Source organism: Canis lupus, chromosome 12, assembly GCF_011100685.1.
Source record: "Canis lupus familiaris isolate Mischka breed German Shepherd chromosome 12, alternate assembly UU_Cfam_GSD_1.0, whole genome shotgun sequence".
In the NCBI taxonomy this organism is placed as follows: domain Eukaryota; kingdom Metazoa; phylum Chordata; class Mammalia; order Carnivora; family Canidae; genus Canis; species Canis lupus.
The window spans coordinates 10,009,318-10,027,318 of NC_049233.1; the positions used below are offsets into that span (position 1 = coordinate 10,009,318).

The 18,001-nt window shown below is 43.4% G+C and overlaps 2 protein-coding genes across 17 annotated transcripts in view; one reads left to right on the forward strand and one right to left on the reverse strand.

Annotated features, from left to right (window-relative positions):
- Nucleotides 1-899: 899 nt before the first annotated feature.
- OARD1 (O-acyl-ADP-ribose deacylase 1) lies at nt 900-6,999 on the reverse strand. 4 transcript variants are annotated; one of them, XM_038554000.1, is made up of 6 exons: nt 6,524-6,953; nt 5,883-5,963; nt 5,155-5,299; nt 4,173-4,231; nt 3,003-3,115; nt 900-1,609 (listed from the first exon to the last, which is right to left on the reverse strand). In XM_038554000.1, the coding sequence occupies exons 2-6, from the start codon at nt 5,919-5,921 to the stop codon at nt 1,507-1,509; spliced, it is 459 nt and encodes a 152-aa protein (XP_038409928.1). In that variant the 5' UTR covers nt 5,922-5,963; nt 6,524-6,953; the 3' UTR covers nt 900-1,506. The 4 variants fall into 4 exon arrangements, with proteins under 4 accessions (XP_038409928.1, XP_038409929.1, XP_038409930.1 ...); XM_038554001.1 differs by lacking the exon at nt 6,524-6,953 and adding an exon at nt 6,058-6,116; XM_038554002.1 differs by lacking the exon at nt 6,524-6,953 and having other exon boundaries at nt 5,832-5,964.
- The window catches only part of NFYA (nuclear transcription factor Y subunit alpha), a 29,749-nt gene continuing 17,950 nt past the window's right edge, over nt 6,203-18,001 (forward strand). Inside the window, exons 1-3 of one of the 13 annotated variants that reach the window (XM_038553991.1) lie at nt 6,203-6,283; nt 14,243-14,375; nt 16,183-16,269. In XM_038553991.1, the coding sequence (XP_038409919.1) occupies nt 14,301-14,375; nt 16,183-16,269 (162 nt within the window). In that variant the 5' untranslated portion in view covers nt 6,203-6,283; nt 14,243-14,300. Of the gene's footprint in view, nt 6,284-7,157; nt 7,302-7,649; nt 7,675-9,477; nt 9,603-14,227; nt 14,376-16,182; nt 16,270-18,001 lie in introns of those variants that run through there. The other 12 variants (XM_038553989.1, XM_038553987.1, XM_038553995.1 and 9 more) reach the window with 12 other exon arrangements.

The following is an 18,001-nucleotide window of genomic DNA, read 5'->3' on the forward strand; positions in this document are numbered from 1 at the left end:
AGAACATGAGTCTAAAGTACAAAGATTATATTTAACCAGTGTTCTTCTAGTGTTTCAACAAGCCCCTTCTGAAACCCAGTTCTTTTTACAATAGGGAAAGCAGTTAAGTCCCAGGACAGACCCAGAATTCACTCTAGCGAGGAAATCAAGAGTAGGTCTGGCTAGTTTAAATTTTTATTTTTTTAAGTAGGCTCCACACCTAATGTGGAGCTTGAACTCAAGACCCTAATCTTAAGAGTCTCATGCTCTACCTACTGAGCCAGCGAGGGACCCATTTTAACTCTTAGGATCATAGTAATGGTAAAAGAGAATTCCACTAGTTTTCCCAATACCTTTGATATGAATCCAGGAACCTATTCTTACACTGTAAACACAGGATTGGATAAAGTGCTGCTCTCTTAACCTAAGAAGAGAAGGGGACTAACATGTACTGTTTTCCATTCCAGCTGACTGCATGATCACAATTCTCTGCAGCTTCATAGCACAAAGAAACCAAGCCATCTCCCCCACCACACCCCAAACTACCAAACTAGAATTTTTGAAAGTCAGCCTTTTTCTTAGAAGATTCATAAGGATTTTGTTGAGAACCACTGATTTGAGTCATTACTCTGCCCTAAGCAATTTAGCAGGCATTGAATGTACATTATGTCATTTGTCCCATGACTGAATTCAGACCCATTCAATTGTAGAAGCTATGTGGTGGACAGAAGAGAGGAAGAGTTCACCATGAGGAGATCCTAAATTCCCACCTTTCCAGTAATGCTGACCCCACAGTTCTTGTCTGTTTTTCTTCTCACCCTGTTCTGCCCACTGGACCTTTTGTCTGACTCTTTCCAATTAAGTTACAGGTGAATCCTCCATTACCCAGGTCCAGAACAGATGTGTGCACAGAACCTCAATGGACCCCCAAGAAAAAGATATTTATTCTTCCTTTTCTCTCACCACAAATTTCTTATTAACAACGTTAAGACTTATTTTTGTAATTTAAACAAAACAAAACCCAGAATTCTCTCCTAGGATATGACATATGGATAATATCAAACAATCTCACAAATGACAAAAGATGAAAAACTACTTGAAATATTCATCCTTTCTGGAATTTCTCTTCAACAGCAGAGAAGTAGAATCAATGCTGCCACCTAGTGGCAGACTGAACAAGTCAGGTAGTATCCTGGAGCAAAACTGGTCAGAGGCCCAATCAACTATCTGGTTTACTTGCCTAATATGAGGCATTCTACTCCTTACTTTCCTGTCAAAAAAAAAAAGAAAAAAAGAAAAAAAAGAAAAAGAAAAAAGAAAAAAAAAAATCACATCAACATTTTCCAAGCAATCCCTCCTCCAGAGTCCCAGTCTCATCATGAGAACACAGCAACCAAAGTCTAGCCTGTGACATAGACTACTTCACATGAAACTTTCTTTAGACTGTTTTAAGGTCAGTTCGCCCAGTGCTATGGTCCAGTAGGGATGACACAGGAGATCATGGACACATCCACAGTGTGCATCTGTTCACAGTGTGTACACAGTAATTCTGATGTCTGTTGCTTCAAACACTTCCTCAATCATTGCAGATACATTTTCCCATTGCAGACGATCAAGACCACATCCAATCCTGAAAAAGACAAAACAGCTCCACAGGTTGTGATGAAGGTACCAAGGAAATCACTGCTTCCCTCTTCCTTTAGGCTGCACCCACCCAAAGGATTAAGACAAATAATCTGACCCCACACCTATGGGCGGGAATTTCAAAGTAAATTCCTGTTGTGAATCATCTAAGGTTGATGGCCCCAACATCCAATAGCTGTCACTTTTTTGCTAATAAGGTGCCACTTCTATGTTTGAGGCTACCTTGAGAAAATTGGTGACTACAGCGACACGAGTGACTCACTATCCTTCTATATCTAATGGTAAAAACTAGCTGGGATTTTAAAAACACACTTTTGATAAGAGATAAAAAGAAAGAGGGACAAAGGACAGGATCTCTGCAAAAAGGAATTCAAAATGAAAAGCTTGGAATTGCCAAGCTGAATGCAGTTCACCAGTAAAAAACCTGAGTCAGTCCATAAAACTCTTCTGCATGGCACTTTTTTTTTTTTAATTTATTTTTATTGGAGTTCAATTTGCCAACATATACCATAACACCCAGTGCTCATCCCATCAAGTGCCCCCCTCAGGTGTGGCACCTTTCTTCCAAGACGTTACTTTATTGATCCTCGATACCCCTAGGGGAAAAAGGCTTAAAATTGCTAATTTCATATAGTCTGATAATTAAGTCCCTTAAAAAATCGTGATGAGAACACACAACAATTTCTGATACAGAAGACAGAATACATTGAAGCCCAGGGTAAATGAGGGATCTTGTAGTCACATTCCTAAGTAACTTGGGGCTTAAAACAAACCTGCATGTATGGTCAGTACGGACTCAAAACTGGACAGGAAGATTAATGACCCCAAGCCTAATTCCTAAAAAGAAAGTAAATACTGAACCCCTTATATCATTCCCTTAAGCTCTGAATAGCTAGGATCTAAGACAATGTACAAGGGACATATCCTCTGGCTACTACCCACTGACCACAAACAAGCATGCAGTTTAAAAGGCAGTGATAATTTACAACTTTCTTTGCACCAGATTAACAGGTTCAGGACACCTTAAGTGGCCCAGAATATCACCACTGTTCAGCTTGGTTCTTAGGCTTTTACTCCTTCAAGAACAGAGCCTCAGCCTCAGGCAGAAGACACCCAGAATTTAACAAAGGTGACTGAGCAATATGTCGTCCCTAGAAAGTAGGCTGAAACTGGTGTGTTTTAATTATCCTGATTCAGTCAATCCAGGTTAAGAAATGGGTATAAGGTAGCCTAATGTCTGACCACTGGTTCACTGATGATTTTTTTAAGTTTTTAAATTTGTCACTTTCAAGCCTATATTTTGAGTTAAGCTTTCAAGTCAGACAGCAAATCCCACCAGCCAATTACGAGTCTTCATTCAGGGCCCTGGATTTCCTTGCCTGGGCATGGAGAGATCGGTGACTCCATTCTTCAGACAATGGGACTTCATGGCTTCTAAACTCTTCTGTAAGTTCTCATAAGTTGGCTTATGTGAAGCCCTTTTCTTTGTAATCTGAGTACAAAGAATGAATTCAAACTTCCATTAGTCCAAAATGATAGGCAAAGAAGAGCCATCACATTCTCCCAACATCCTAATAATTAAAGTAAGTATATTTTTATAGAAGAGTTCAGAGCAGGATGACAAATGTCAAACTGTGCTTTCCAGTTATAGGAGGGCCTCAGAAAAATCCATGAAAAGGGCCTGAGAAATCCTGCCATGTGATAACCTTTCCTTTTCCTAAGAAGCCAAGGAGATTGGCAGGCTGTACCTATTGTCTATTGTTTTTAAGCAAGGTAGGTGAAAGTCCTTGTGCCACTTCCAAGAGATAAGCAATGTATCTACAACAAGGGAGAACCCAATACCACCTGAAAACTTCCTGTTAAGTCTATTTAGAAACGATGCTTATTTGCTTTTTGTTTCTCTATAAAGAACAGAGAAACTGGTAGCGTTCCAAACAAGACTAGAAGCTACACTGACTTTAAGGAGAGCATCCAAAGGGCTTAGGACACGTCCCCACTCAGTGTGCTGTCCCACTCAGACGTGTAGTGGGTTGGTTGCTGTAAGTGACCCAGCACCATCACCAAGAAGCTACATTCCTTCTGCAGCCTGGAGACCATTCGGACAGTGAAAGAATCCCATACTGAGACAGAAGGCAGGGAAGGAGTTAAGTAATACTAGGCACTGCAGTCAATAGGAAAGAATGAGAGAAAAACTCCTTTGGGCCACATGTCTTTTGAGATACTATTATTGCTATCTCACTACAATTAGGAAACAATTAAAGTATGAGGAACATCTCTAACTTTTCCAAGTCTTAGAACAGAGGTTTTTGGTGGCTGTCACAGTACTCTTTCCCATGGAGCTGGGATGCAGCCTCATGTTCTTTTCTAACCCTTGTGCTCCATATAGCCACTACCACTTGATCCAAGTTATCATGATATCACAAGCTTTTTGTTATCTTTAGCTGTCTAGAATGGACCACTATGATAGGCAAATGCAGTACAGCCCACATGTTCACCAGTCCTTATGACTTAGTGGGAACTGACATAGTGAGAATTGACCCCCATCTTACCAAGTAATATATATATCGCCCATCTCTCTTCAGAACAGCCACTTCTCCAGATTTCTTTTCTAAGAAAAAGTTATTCAATAATAGAAAGGTGGGGGGGAGGGGGAAATCAAAGCACCGATTTGCATTCTTCGATCTGAAAAAAGAAACTTTATAGATCTGAGTTCACTTCAGAACTAAAAATAATTTTCAATTCTGAAGAAACACTGTAACACTTTGCTCCTTATCAGCCTTAGCTTCCAGCTTTCTCATTATTTTTTTGCTTGTTTTCCTCTTACCCCATCTTTTATCCTGACCATATTTTCAAATACATCCTTATTCACTTGAAAAACTTTAATGATTTTTTACATACAGTTATCATGCTAAGCATTGTGAAGAATATAACTGTAATAAAAGTTCCTAATCACTAAGGAGTTTTCAATGAAGAGGCAGTGTCATGTATAGAGAACTACAATAAAACGGTATGAAATTGTCTTAAAGGAATCATTAGGGCACACTGACCCAATAAACAACTGTTTCAGAAGCTCTACATGTGATTCTAACACAGACCTCTGGTTTAAAATCTCCGGTAGAAAGTGAAAGGAAGATATTTTGAAATGCCTCTTTGAACACTAAGTATAAAATGAGTAAACAGAGGATCTTGAATGTCGGGTTAATACCTGTAGACTTTGCTGAGCACCTTGGTTATTGAAGGTTTCAGAAAAGTGGAGTAATATCAAGAAAGTTTTAGGATAGAGGAAGAGATTAAAAACCTTTACAAGAATTCAAGTTTGGTGTGGTTAAGACCCAAACTAGAGGCCATTTTTGTAGAGGAATACCTTAATCTGAAGAGTTACAAGTACTCAGTGGTTAGGAAACCAACCCCCCCCCCCTCCCCCCGCCCCGCCTCAATATGTATATCCTGGTCTAATATTTAAAATATAACAGGAGGCCATGATGCTGCTCTACACAAGGCACACTAATTGAGCTGTTTTTCAAAACTCACGTTGGTTTAACAGTTCCTGCACCCCTCCAAATTTCTTCTTGAAGAGGACAGCTATCCCAGCACCCATTCGACAATCCTCACTGATACAGTGGGCTAAAGAGTCTGTTTTGGGGCATGCAAAAAGGTCTCCTTTCACATAAGTGATCTAAAATGTGAAAAGGGAAAGAAGAGGTTTTATTTGATACAGAAAAACACTAAGCCTAGTTCTTTCATTTCCCTTGACTGCGTCCCCCACCTCTACCCCTCCTCGATTGAAAACCAGATCCACAGGGTCGCCTGGGTGGCTCGGTGGTTGAGCCTCTCTCTGCCTTTGGCTCAGGGGGTGATCCCAGCATCCTGGGATTGGGTCCCAGCCTTGGGCTCCCAAAGAGCCTGCCTCTCCCCCTGCCTGTGTCTCCGCCCCTCTCGGGGTCTCTCATGATTAAGTAAATAAAATCTTTAAAAGTTACAAATAAATAAAAAAAATAAAAATGAAAACCAGATCTGCAGAACTTAAGGGAGTCAACCACCACAAACTAAAGAATGTGTAAAAGCAAAGTGATGGATGGGGTCTCTGCCCGGACTCTTTCAGCCTTTTTGAAGCAAAACAGCTGGAGAAGGTAGGGAAGAAAATAAAAAAGAGAGAGTGAGAGACAATTCGATTATGGCTTTAATTAAAAAGTGTTTATGCTTTTGACCTCAATTACTCTGAATTTCTGTTCACCAATAAGTTAACAGTCGCTACGCACTCTGCTTCCTTCCGCATCTTCATGAGGGCTGCCGGCCATGATACGGAGTCGCTATTCCCAGAACTTAAGGGGTTTCTCCAGCTGAGAAGGGAAAAGGAAGGAACAATGCTTAGGCGGCCTCGATATACTACAAAGCGCCCTGACCACCCATTTGGCTGGTGATGCCTTCCCGCACCACTTGTCGCTGGGCCTCGGGGACGGGATGCGAAGCTCTGCTGGGGCAAGGGCCGAGCCGGGCGGGGGCGGGGGCGGGGGCAGAGGCGGCCGGGCCCGCTCGCTTTCCGCGCTGTCGTCGGCCGAGAGGCGGGCCCCGCGAGGCGCCGCCTCCCTTGTCCGCTCCCGGGCGCGGCGGGCTTGGGGCAGTCTCCTCTTCTCGGCACGACCCAAGCCTATTTCCCCCGGTGGGTCTGGCCGGGAAGAGAAAGGGAGGGGCTTGGCCACAGTCCCGCTGAGCGTCCGGGCCGGAGGGCGGGGGACGCGGGGGACGCGGGGGACGCGGGGGACGCGGGAAGCGGCCTCTCCGGGAAGGCGCAGGCGAAGGCGGCCAAGCGAGGCCTGCCACCCCGCCTCCCACCCCGAGGGCGGCCAGCGAGGGGTCCCGTGGGCAAGAGCGGGAAGGCCCGCTCGGAGCCTCGACGTACCGGGGTTACCCTCCACCGGGTCAGGAGTCGGCCGTTGCGAGGTCCCGCCCCGCGGGGAAGGGCTCGGGATCCGGCCCTGGTAGGTGGGAAGCCGCGCACGGACCCCCGACGCGGAGCCAATCCCGCCGCAGCCCTATATTGCGCGCACGTAAGATGGCCGCCCGCCGCGCGGGAGCGGGGCGGAAACAAGCCCCTCTAGCTGGCCCGCCGAGCCCGTACTCTTTGGTAATGGCCGCCGAACTTCCGGCGGTAAGATCCGTGGAATGTCCCGCCGCCGCCCGGGCATGCGTAACGAGACAGCCCACCGCGAGTGGGGGAAGAACGGCGCTTGCGCATTAGCCCCCGGGGGGGGGGTGTCTCCAGCGACCGCAGCGAAAGGGGTGGGCAGTTGGCAAAGGCGCTAGTTAGCGCCTGCGTAGTGCTATGTCGAGGGCGGCGTTTGAGTTCAAGGATCTGGCGCCTCTCGAAGGCGCCTGCGTGTTCCTCCAGCCCGCGGCGGTGTCAAATCAGAGAAGTGGGCGTGGCTCCGCGGCACGCCTGCGCGATGCTCCTCCAACGGGGGGTGGGGCGAGCCCGCTGCTGGGGTTAGGGGGCGTGGTCTCCGAGGCGCCTGCGCGGAGGCGGTTGGAGGGAGGCCCGATTCCCCTTTGTTCGGGTTCGCCATTTTGCGAGGCAGCGGCAGTGGCGGCGGCAGCGGCGGCTGGAGCCTCTGATTGGGTTTCGGGGTCCGGTACTGGAGCCAATCAGCGCGGGCAGCGAACCGGGGGAGCGAGGCACGGTGAGTGTGAGGAGCCAATATCCAGCGGCCCAGAGCCGGCCCCAGCGCCCCGATTGGCGGGTCTCGCTGACCACTCAGGAGAGGCCCAGGCGCCCGTCGAGCCCCGGGAGTCTCGCTGAGCCCAGCCGAGCGGGGCGGCCGGCGGCCCGGGCCCGGGGCCTGGGAGTGCCCCGGGCCACTCCCGGCCGGGGCCTGCAGGGGGCCGCCCCGCGCGGGGACGGCGCCCTCGGAGCGAGCAGCTCGGGGTCCAGACCCTTGCAGGGGGCCTGTGCCGTTGGGGATGCGCCCGCTTTCTTGGGCTCTTCAGGCCCAGTTGTCAGGCCCCAGGCTCGGGGTTCGTGGGCCCGCTTGCCACCAGCGCCCCTCCGCCCAGGTCCACGCACGCCCGGGGCCTTGGTCTCCTCCAGATCGCCCCGGCCTCACACTCAAGTCCGCCCTGGCCCCCTCCGTGCTCTGGCCCTCGGGGCGGGCGACCTTCCGGGGGCCCCGCCATCCCTGGCTCCCCGGGAGCCGGGTCTGCTGGCCTGCCCCCCCCCCCCGCCCCCGCCCCCACCCCGGCCCCGGGTCGCGAGTGAGGCCCCGGGGAAGGTGCGCGCCGCGGCCACGGGGCCCTGACCGCGGCGGGGAGAGGGAGCGGGCCCGCCGCGCCGGCCCCGGGGTCGCGGGAGGGGGTCGGTTGGCGCGCCCACTCCCCGGCCCCGCCGCGCCCCTCCTCTCCGCACGCTCGGCCCGGGGCTCCGGCCCGGCGCCGTTACCACCCCCTTTTGGCTCGTCATTTCCTCTTCTCCCCGCCCCGCTCGCCCGGGAAAGAACCGCACACCTCCGTCTTGGAGTCCGACCAAGCGGTCTCCCTTTCTTGTCCCGGCCGTGCAGCCGGCCAGTCCACTGGGTGCCTGCAACCTCTCACTCTTAGAAGATTGCCAGCCCTGCGCGTTCCTTTTCCCGGAGGCTGCACGCACAACTTGTTTCTCGTATTACTAGTTTTCTCCTTCGCTCCTCTGGCGGACTCTCCCTCCTTTGGGAATGCAGATTTCTTTCTTTCTTTTTTTTCCCCTTTCACTTTGCACGTGTCAGGTTTGACCCATTAGTGCAGTCCACAGCCGTCTCTTGATTTATTATTTTTTTTCTAGCATACTTTGTAACTCCCTGTTAATGTTTTCCAAGTAGGTATTTATAGAGCGTTAACAATATTGTGGGGTTTTCTGTTAGGGTGAGACGAAATCTCCATTGACAGCCATGTCTCTAGCAGTTAGTATGTACCAAGCATCAATCTATATGCTGGGGAGGAAGCAGATAGAGGTCAGTAAGAACCTTGCCTGCCTGGTGGATTAACAAGTGGACAGCTAATTAATATTTAACAGTTAGTGCTATAATGAGGCCAAGTTCAGTTCTGTGAAGTACTGGTGTGTGAGCTCCTAACAGCCTTGGTGGAAGATTCGATGTTGCCACACTTTCCATTGGCCTTGAAGGACAGACAATAGGATTTTTTCCGACAGGAAAGAATGGAAGAGCATTAGGCACAGAGAGAAGAAGAGGATGTCCAGAGATACCAAATTATGCTGTGTTTAAGGGGGAAGAATTTAGGCTGGAAAGACTAATTGGTAAAAGCACCTGTATATCTTGATTAGGGATTTTCAGAAGCAGTTATCTTTTGGAGGTTCAGATGGAAGTAATCTCAAAGTGTATTTTTTTCCAGGATTGGAAAAAAAAAGTTTCTGACCTGTGGGCTTCTGCTCCACAACAGCAGCTGACTTTGGGGGAAGAAAGAAAGATTTTTCTCCTAGGACTTTAAAAGCTGTTAGTCCTGTGAAGCACCTACTATAGTCTTGGCCGGTAGAGTAGGTCTTAAGTATATGGTGCCCATTTTTATAATCACATTTAAGGTCATAAAAAAAAAAAAAACTAATAAGAAAAAAAAAAACTAATAAGTTTCAGAAAACTCTTCCTGGTCCAGTGCTCTCTCCACTAGTAAAACTTCAGGCACAGCTTTTTTTGTTGTTTTCACTTTTTAGAACATGTTTCTTATTGTTTAAATCATATTCTTTTTTTTTTTTTTTAATTTTTTATTTATTTATTCATGATAGTCACAGAGAGAGAGAGAGAGGCAGAGACACAGGCAGAGGGAGAAGCAGGCTCCATGCACCGGGAGCCCGACGTGGGATTCGATCCCGGGTCTCCAGGATCGCGCCCTGGGCCAAAGGCAGGCGCCAAACCGCTGCGCCACCCAGGGATCCCTTAAATCATATTCTTAAGCTCATTTAAATATTATCCACATTGGTTAGATGGGACATCACGTCTGAGGTATTTTTTAGAACATTTATATTTATTTTCCAAATATTGTTTTAACCTTAGTATGTAAAAATGGATGTATCTAGCCTCTTTAAAACCACCAGGCATTTTCATTAGACTTTTTTTCCTAAAAGGCAGTAACAAATTACAGTCTGGTTGTTGTTACGCTAAACATCTGTAGAGCATCCACCTGTCTGCAGAAGAACTTTCCCTGGAATTTTAAGAGATCATATTCTGGCCTCTAGTTCTCTCTTGACATGGGGCTTTTTTTTTTTTTTTTTTATGATTTTATTTATTTATTCATGAGAGACACAGAGAGAGGGAGAGACAGAGACACAGGCAGAGGGAGAAGCAGGCTCCACGCAGGGAGCCTGATGTGGGACTCGATCCCAGGACCCAGGGATCACACCCTGAGCAATGCCAACGCTCAACCGCTGAGCCACCCAGGCGTCCCAGACATAGGGCTTTCTAGCCCGCTGTTCATATCCTGAAATTTCTATTTCTTGCTTTTACGCTCTCTTCGTTTAGAGTACTCCACCCCCTCTGACACCATCACGTGCTAAATCCTTCTCACTTTGGATCAAGTCAGATGCCACATTTTCCTAAAGCCTTCTTTGACTTACCTATCTCACAGTGGAAGAAATGTTTTTTCTCCCTATTACTGTTTTACCTTCTCAGAGTTCCAGTACAGATTTTTACTTCTTTACCAAACTTAAAGACTCTGACATTAGGATTTTCATCAGAGTTTTCTTTTTATTTCTGAAACTTTAAGGATGATGTCTGGCAGATGGTGCATCATTAGTGGAGACAAGGAGCAAATTAGGAACTCCAATCCGGAAATCCCTCAGACAGCAGGGAAGCCGGACAGTCCTTTGTTCTCTGGTCTTTTATCAAACACAGATTAGGACCCATTTGTTGAGTTGTGAATTTAACGTAGTTGGTAATGCTGCTCTTTTTTTTTTTTTTTTTTTTTTTGTAATACAATAGGAAATATCAATGTGCATCTGTGTTACATAAAGATATACATTCTTGGAAATTTTGTTTCAGTTACCTTTTTTTTTTTTCTATGTACTGGTTGCAGTAATCTGTGATACAAAATGTGTATCTTCCTGAGAATTGTGGTCAAAACAATCTGAAGGCACTGTAGTAGTCTTTACCTGGTAGTGATTGTTAAATATAGTAAATTCGAGGAGCTTTTCACATCCTTATCATTGAGCTTTCGGAAGTTTTAGTTTTAAAATGTGTAGGGCCACATAGAATGAGTTCCCAGTAGTCAGTTATGTTTAGCTTGCACTTTCAGGTGGGGAGGAAGAAGATTTTCATGCTAGCCAAAATATACACATAATCACTCTTTGAGGAAGAAACACCCAAAACTGTTAGGCTCAAGAGCTAGGCTGAATAAATCCAGCTGGCTTAATTTTGTTCAAATCTTGGACAGAAAAGCACTGGAGGGAAGACAATATCACATTGTATTGCAGTTTTGGCAACTGAGGTTCAAGGTAGTAGGAGCACATGGCTTCAGTGAAGCCAGTTGGGTACATAACTCCCCATCAGTAGTCTCAAAATCATGTTGCAACCTGAGTCCCTCATTGATGTGAGAGATAATTGTTATTAGGTGGAGAAGTGTTTCCTTTTTCCCCTTCAGAGTACCATGGATCGAAATGTTTTTAAATTGGAACATTTGTATTACCAGTGTAAACTAGTTAAGAGGAAAATCTGTAGGACATTCTGTTTATTACTCTCTCACGTCCTTCATAAAATAAATTTCTGGAAATTAGTGACCAGGGAAAAAATCTCATACAGAGAGGGGATTTTGGTGAGGGAATGGTGGTGTTGAAAGGATATTCTTTCATGATCCTAATGTTTAAAATCAACTTTATTGAGTTACAGTTTAGACACAAAGGGTAATCATTTTAAATATACATTTTAATTAGACAAGTTTCTACATCTATGTGACCATCATCACAATAAAAATGCATATAAAACATTTTCATAACCCCAGAAAGTTCCAGATGCTCTATCCCAATTAGCTTCCCACCCCCACCCCACCTTTCCAGTCCCAGGAAACCACTGACCTGCTTTCTGTCTCTAGATTATTATGGCCTTTTGAGGGTTTCATATAAATGGAATCACTTATGCTCTTTTGAATCGTGATCCTGAATTCTTTCATTTTATTGGTTTTTAAACATATATTGTGTTGCAGTTAGAAACAAGATAGTTTAGGGAAGAACATTTACTTCCCTCGCAGAGTCACTTTGTCTTGCTGAAAACCTGATTTTCCATACTGTTACCAGAATCTCTCAGGAGCCAATTAGTCAACCAGTTCAGAAGAGTAAAAATCAAAAAGTCAGTTTGTCAGTATGCAACAAGAGAGAACTCAAGTTTATTTATGTTGCTGTTGTATTTGTTCTCTATTGGCTTATCTAAATGTAAATCCAAATTATGGTTAGTTGCTTGGTGAGCATTCCATCAGAGCAAAGGGTAGTGAGTTAGAGAACCATATGGCCACGGAACATCATGCAGCGATGGCATAGTCATCTTGTCACTTATTTATGGTTCTTATACCATGTTGGTTATGAGAACTAGGCTACATTTTTAGTATAAAAATTTTCAAACATACAGTAAAGGTAAAAGAATTTTAAATAAACACCAGCATACCTATCACCTAGAGTCTCTCCTCTTAACACTACCATGCTTGATTTGTCAGCTATCTATCCATTCATCTATCAATACATCGTATTTTTGATATATTTCAGAGTGAATTTTATACCTAAATATACTTCTTCCTAAATACTTTACATGCACTTGAATATATTTTTATTTCTTTCACACCATATTGAGACAGTTTACAAGTGATTAATCTCCTCTACCACGTGTGGATTTTTGTAGAGTAGTGCATTTCTTTGCTGACGTAATATGTAGTTCATTTCGGCTCACATAACTTTATCATTCAAATTTTAGAATTTATGAAGGCCTGGAGTTGTGGGCAAAGATTTATCTATGTTTTGCTTATGTGTATCTGTACTTCTGCCATACTTCCAAGGTATATTACCCTTTGGTAGTTGGTATAATTTTAAATTTTTGAATCAAGTTTATCTAAGGTTCTCAAATACCATTTTCATTTATCTAATAGTGACCTTATTTTAAAAGAATCTTGGGATCCCTGGGTGGCGCAGCGGTTTGGCGCCTGCCTTTGGCCCAGGGCGCGATCCTGGAGACCCGGGATTGAATCCCACATCGGGCTCCTGGTGCATGGAGCCTGCTTCTCCCTCTGCCTATGTCTCTGCCTCTCTCTCTTTCTCTCTCTGTGACTATCATAAATAAATAAAAATTAAAAAAAAAAAGAATCTTTATGTGATAAGGGGTGTGAGAAGAGTTAATTTGACGTAGGCCTGGTTATTTGAAAATATTTAAGGACTTAACTCATTTTCTAATGTTTGAAATGATACTGTAGAGACAATATTGTGATATAAAGGTAAAGTCAAAAGAAGAGTCCTTCTTCTTTAGAGATAAGATACTAAAGTATTCACAGAATCTTAGAATAATACAGTGTCTGGGATTTACTGCAAAATAATTCAGGGGTGAGTGAAAATTGGATGAGATGTGTGACAGGATTGACCATGGAGTAAGATTTGGAGATGGCTGTGGGGGTTCATTAATAATGTTCTCATTACTCTTCTTTTAAGATTTTATTTATTTATTGAGAGAGAGTGTGCACAATTATGAATGGGGGAGGGGCAGAGGGAGATAATTTTTTAAGATTTATTTAGAGGTAGAGACTGCAGGATGCGGGGAGGGTGCAGAAGGAGAGAGAGAGAATCTTAGACAAACTGTGTTGAGTGTGGAACCCAACAAAGAGCTCGACCTCATGACCCAAAGAAAGTTAAAATTATTTAATAAAGGGTAGGATATTGTAGGCATTCAAATGTAAGAGTGGGGGAAACTTACGTTCTTTTTAGAAAAACTTGTAGTCTTAATAGGTCATAAAAATTTTTCCTATTTAATCTATAAACATTTCTGCCATAAGTATAACTTCTTATTCCTTGCTCTGGATTAAAATGCAGATTCTTAAACCTTTGCTCAAGACTTCTCAATACTACTTAATGGAGATTTTGATATGAAGAATGGTTGACTTCAGGTCTGGGTAATTTCCTTACTAGGTAATAAGCAGTGAAGTTTTACACTGCAGACCATTTGTAGTGAACTAGAGTAGCGCTTTGGTATTGTATTGACGAGCAGGTAGCAAGTATGTGCTTTAAATTAAAGAAACTGTTTATCCTCTAAAGTACATGTGCAGACCTGAAAACTAGTGTTAAGTAGGCTTTGTAACAACGTGTGGTATTGTAGTTTCCTGAGTGTTTGGAAGTTGGAAATGTTGCCCTGGTAGTATTTGAAAGGTAAGGCTGCCAATAAGAAATAACTAAAAGCACTTCCAAGACATGTGAAATGGCATTATGAAATTGTTGGCATGAGCGTGCCTTGTCATCCTAGTTACAAATGATATCAAAAACGGACATTTCCTATTCTCTTACCTGTTGACTTGGGAATAAAGCACAACAATAAGTTATCAATGTCAATCATCTGGTGAGGCTTTTATTAACAATCTCACTTAGTTTCTTTCCCAACCTTTCTAATAGGAGTGCATTTCGCAGTCTTCTAGGATCTCCTGAGTGAAACTCACTGTGGACAGGATTCTAACTTGGAGGGATCATGGAGCAGTATACAGCAAACAGCAATAGTTCGACAGAGCAGATTGTTGTGCAGGCTGGACAAATTCAGCAGCAGGTATGGAAGTAAAACTGCTTTAAACAGCACAGTAATGGAGCCCAGAATGGCACCACCTACATGGGGAATTATTTAGAAGTACCAAATCTTATGAATAATAGGTCTGGTGACTTGTGCCAGAGTGCTTTTTTGAAGATTGGATTTGTTGCGATTTCTCTCATGTTCCATGTGTTCCGAGCTCTATATACAGTCCATGACCATATAGAATTTGCTCTTTTGGGGAGTCTGGTTTAACACTGAATTGCTCATTTCACTTTGCTAAAGTCAAAACCTAGAGTGTTCTCAGATGGAAATTTGGAGTTTTTGGGGTTTTTTTGAAATCATTTTTGTTGTTTTCCTTTCCTCAATTAAGCTAGCTTTGTGATCTTTTAAAAAAGGCTTTGGCCACCATGGATAAACCAAGATTGTTAGCATCTAAGAAATCTCCTGTTTTTTTATTTGATCCGTCATGGTGCTTATTTTGAAAATTCTAGTTCAGCATTAGGTTGATACTTAGCCACTTTTATGAATAAGCACATATGAGAATGGAACTCCCTGTTGGCTTACTCTTTAAAAAGATAGATTGCGGGGCAGTCCGGGTGGCTCAGTGGTTTAGCGCCGCCTTCAGTCCAGGGTGTGATACTGGAGACCCTGGATCGAGCCCCACATTCAGGTTCAGGCTTCCTGCATGGAACCTGCTTCTCCCTCTGCCTGTGTCTCTGCCTCTTTCTCTCTCTCTCTCTGTCTCTCATGAATGAATAAAAAAAAAGGAAAGAAAGAAAGAAACCATGCTTTTGAAAATAAATAAAAAGATTGCTTTCTTAGGTTTATACAGAGATGACATGTTCTGATGCTCTGTACCTAGCTTTTTATTTTCATGAAAGTTTACTTGTATTTCTCCCACGAAGAAAATACATTTATTATGTATCACTTTGACCTTAGGCCAAGACTGGTGAATGTTTCGTTTCCATGAGGGAACTTAGATAATACAAAAAAGTAGATGGTCAGGAGTACAAAGGCTATTTTGATGATGAATTGTTCTTATTTAATGATCAAAGAAAGGAGCAACTCTTGATTAAAAGATATTAATTATTTAAACTCCTTCATTGGCTTTTCCTTCCACATAGCTGCTGTGTCTCTGGTAGCTTCCTTCAACTGCCTCCTTAGGAAAGGGGATTCCACAAAGGGCCCTCTATTCACACCACCCCCTGATGGATGAAGTCTTGTTTGGTCAGAACTTAACCATTAAAGGATATAAAAATTAGGTTAAATCACTGAAAACATTGCTTCTAAGGTAAATAAGTGAATACAAATAATCTTAGTTTGGGAACATGAGAGCAGTGACCAACATGAAGATGATTTTGGTTCACAGTGATTGCTTTATTCTCCTATCTGGCGATTACATTTAAGTCCCAGAAATTCTTCATTTTGGCTTCAAAGCTGTAAAAACCTGGTAACTTTGTTTTTGTGAACTCATTTGAGAAAATAAAAAGAGCATTAAGATAACTTTAGGCAGAAGGATCAAATGCTTATTTCTGGAGGGAATGATTGCATTAAAAAAATTTGTGTTAATGATGACAACTATTGTTTTTGAGTCATGGAAATGTGTTTTGAGTTTCACTATGGGGACAAAGGGCTAATATCTTTAATCCTGTTACCTACAACAAAACAGTTTCAGCATAGGGAGGCTGTACAGTTTGAAAGTCCTCTGTTGGGTGGGGCTGTTGAAAGAAGACTCCCTCTCCCACAGGAGGTAAGGTGATCTCATGTCTTGAACTATACATTTCCTTCCTGATACATTTCAAGCTCTTCCTGTTCCTGTTCTCAGCAGCAGGGTGGTGTCACTGCTGTCCAGTTGCAGACTGAGGCCCAGGTGGCATCCGCCTCAGGCCAGCAAGTCCAGACCCTCCAGGTAGTGGTGCCCTCTCTGATTCTCTGTAAGCACTGCATGAAATTCTCCTGTCTTCATGTCTGGTGCTATTTGTGGTAGGATCTCAAAGAGGAATGACAAAGTCAGTTGCATGTTTCTGATGCTGTTAACTTGTCTTTGAGGCTTATAAGATTCCAGTTTCCTTGTGTTTCATGCCCAGTCATGCAGTGACCCCAGTATCAATTTTCTGAAAATTAAATTTGGCTCTTGTGTTTCTTTGGGAATACCCGGGAAGGAAATGGCATAAGAGACAGTAAGAAATTCTTACAAGTGGCATTAGAATCTATTTAGAGCCCAAGCTGTATAATCAGGTTGCATGGTAAAATCTGTGGACTTGTATTTATAATAGTGGAATAAAAAATAGCTAGGGTTAGATTATGCTTTATTTTTGTTGAAAGGGCAATTTAGCTGCATAATAATCCTTGTACTTGGCAAGGTGTATCTAATCAATAAATCTGTTAATCTCTTAACTGCTGCCTTTTCACTACCCTTCCTAGGAGACCATGACCTGTTTTATTACTACAGGCAAAGATTACTCTATACCTCTTATTGGACAGAGGTGGAATTTGCTTTCTATAAGTCTTAGGTATTATTGCCACTATAAAAATTCTTACTTCACCAGAGCAGTTCCCTAACATTATGTATGGCCAAACTAAATATCCTAAGGTGGAGTTATATTTTGCCCGGTTCCTATGTAAAAATGAGAGTAGAAGCCTAAGTCTTTTCTGTGTCTGCAGGTTACTTTGATTAAAATGACTATTTTTGAGAAATTGGCAAAATTTAAATCACCCTGCCTTTTTTCCTCCATTGAATGGAAATGATTCAAAGTAGGAACTAGAATATAGAACAGGCATCTCACTTCAGTGCTGCTAAGCATCTGGCAGTTACCTGCCCCTCACCGTAATCATTTCACCCTAACCTTTGAGCCCTACCCCCGACCCCATATCTGCCACCAGTAGTGTCTGATGATGAGAAGCAGTCAGTTCTGAACATAAATTAGGCTAAAAAAAAGATGAGCTTGTAGGTACTCCCAAACCATGTTCAAATCTCAGAGTTCAACAGCTTGTTCTTCATGTTTTTCATGCTTGCTTCATCTTATTGATACATAAAACAGTATTGTCATTAACCATTTGTGGAATGGGAATGTAACATGCTCTTAACTGTATGGCTTCTTGTCTGATGCATGTGTCCTTGTAATCATTCATATGTTGTAAACACAGTGGGCTCCTTGGAGTCTCAAATGGTTTATCATGTGCACATTTAACATATTAGTGATGGGAGAAGTTCAAGATGATGGGTAGCCAGAAATTTATGAATAGTTGAGCCTTAACACTTTATGTTTCTTACTTATAGATTTTAAGAAAAATGGGGACAACTTTATGGAAATAATGAAAACCTTTCCTCTAGGGGTCTCATTATGTTGGAGAATTTTTAATACTTCTTTCAGTTACTCATTTAATAAATATTCAGAACAATTCTTTTTGATGGAGTATATGCAAACATTGGTGTAGCAAAGGGAATTTAATTTGATAAGGAAAGGGGATCCCTGTGTGGCGCAGCGGTTTGGCGCCCGCCTTTGGCCCAGGGCGTGATTCTGGAGACCCGGGATCGAATCCCACATCGGGCTCCCAGTGCATGGAGCCTGCTTCTCCCTCTGCCTGTGTCTCTGCCTCTCTCTCTCTCTCTCTGTGACTATCATAAATAAATAAAAATTTAA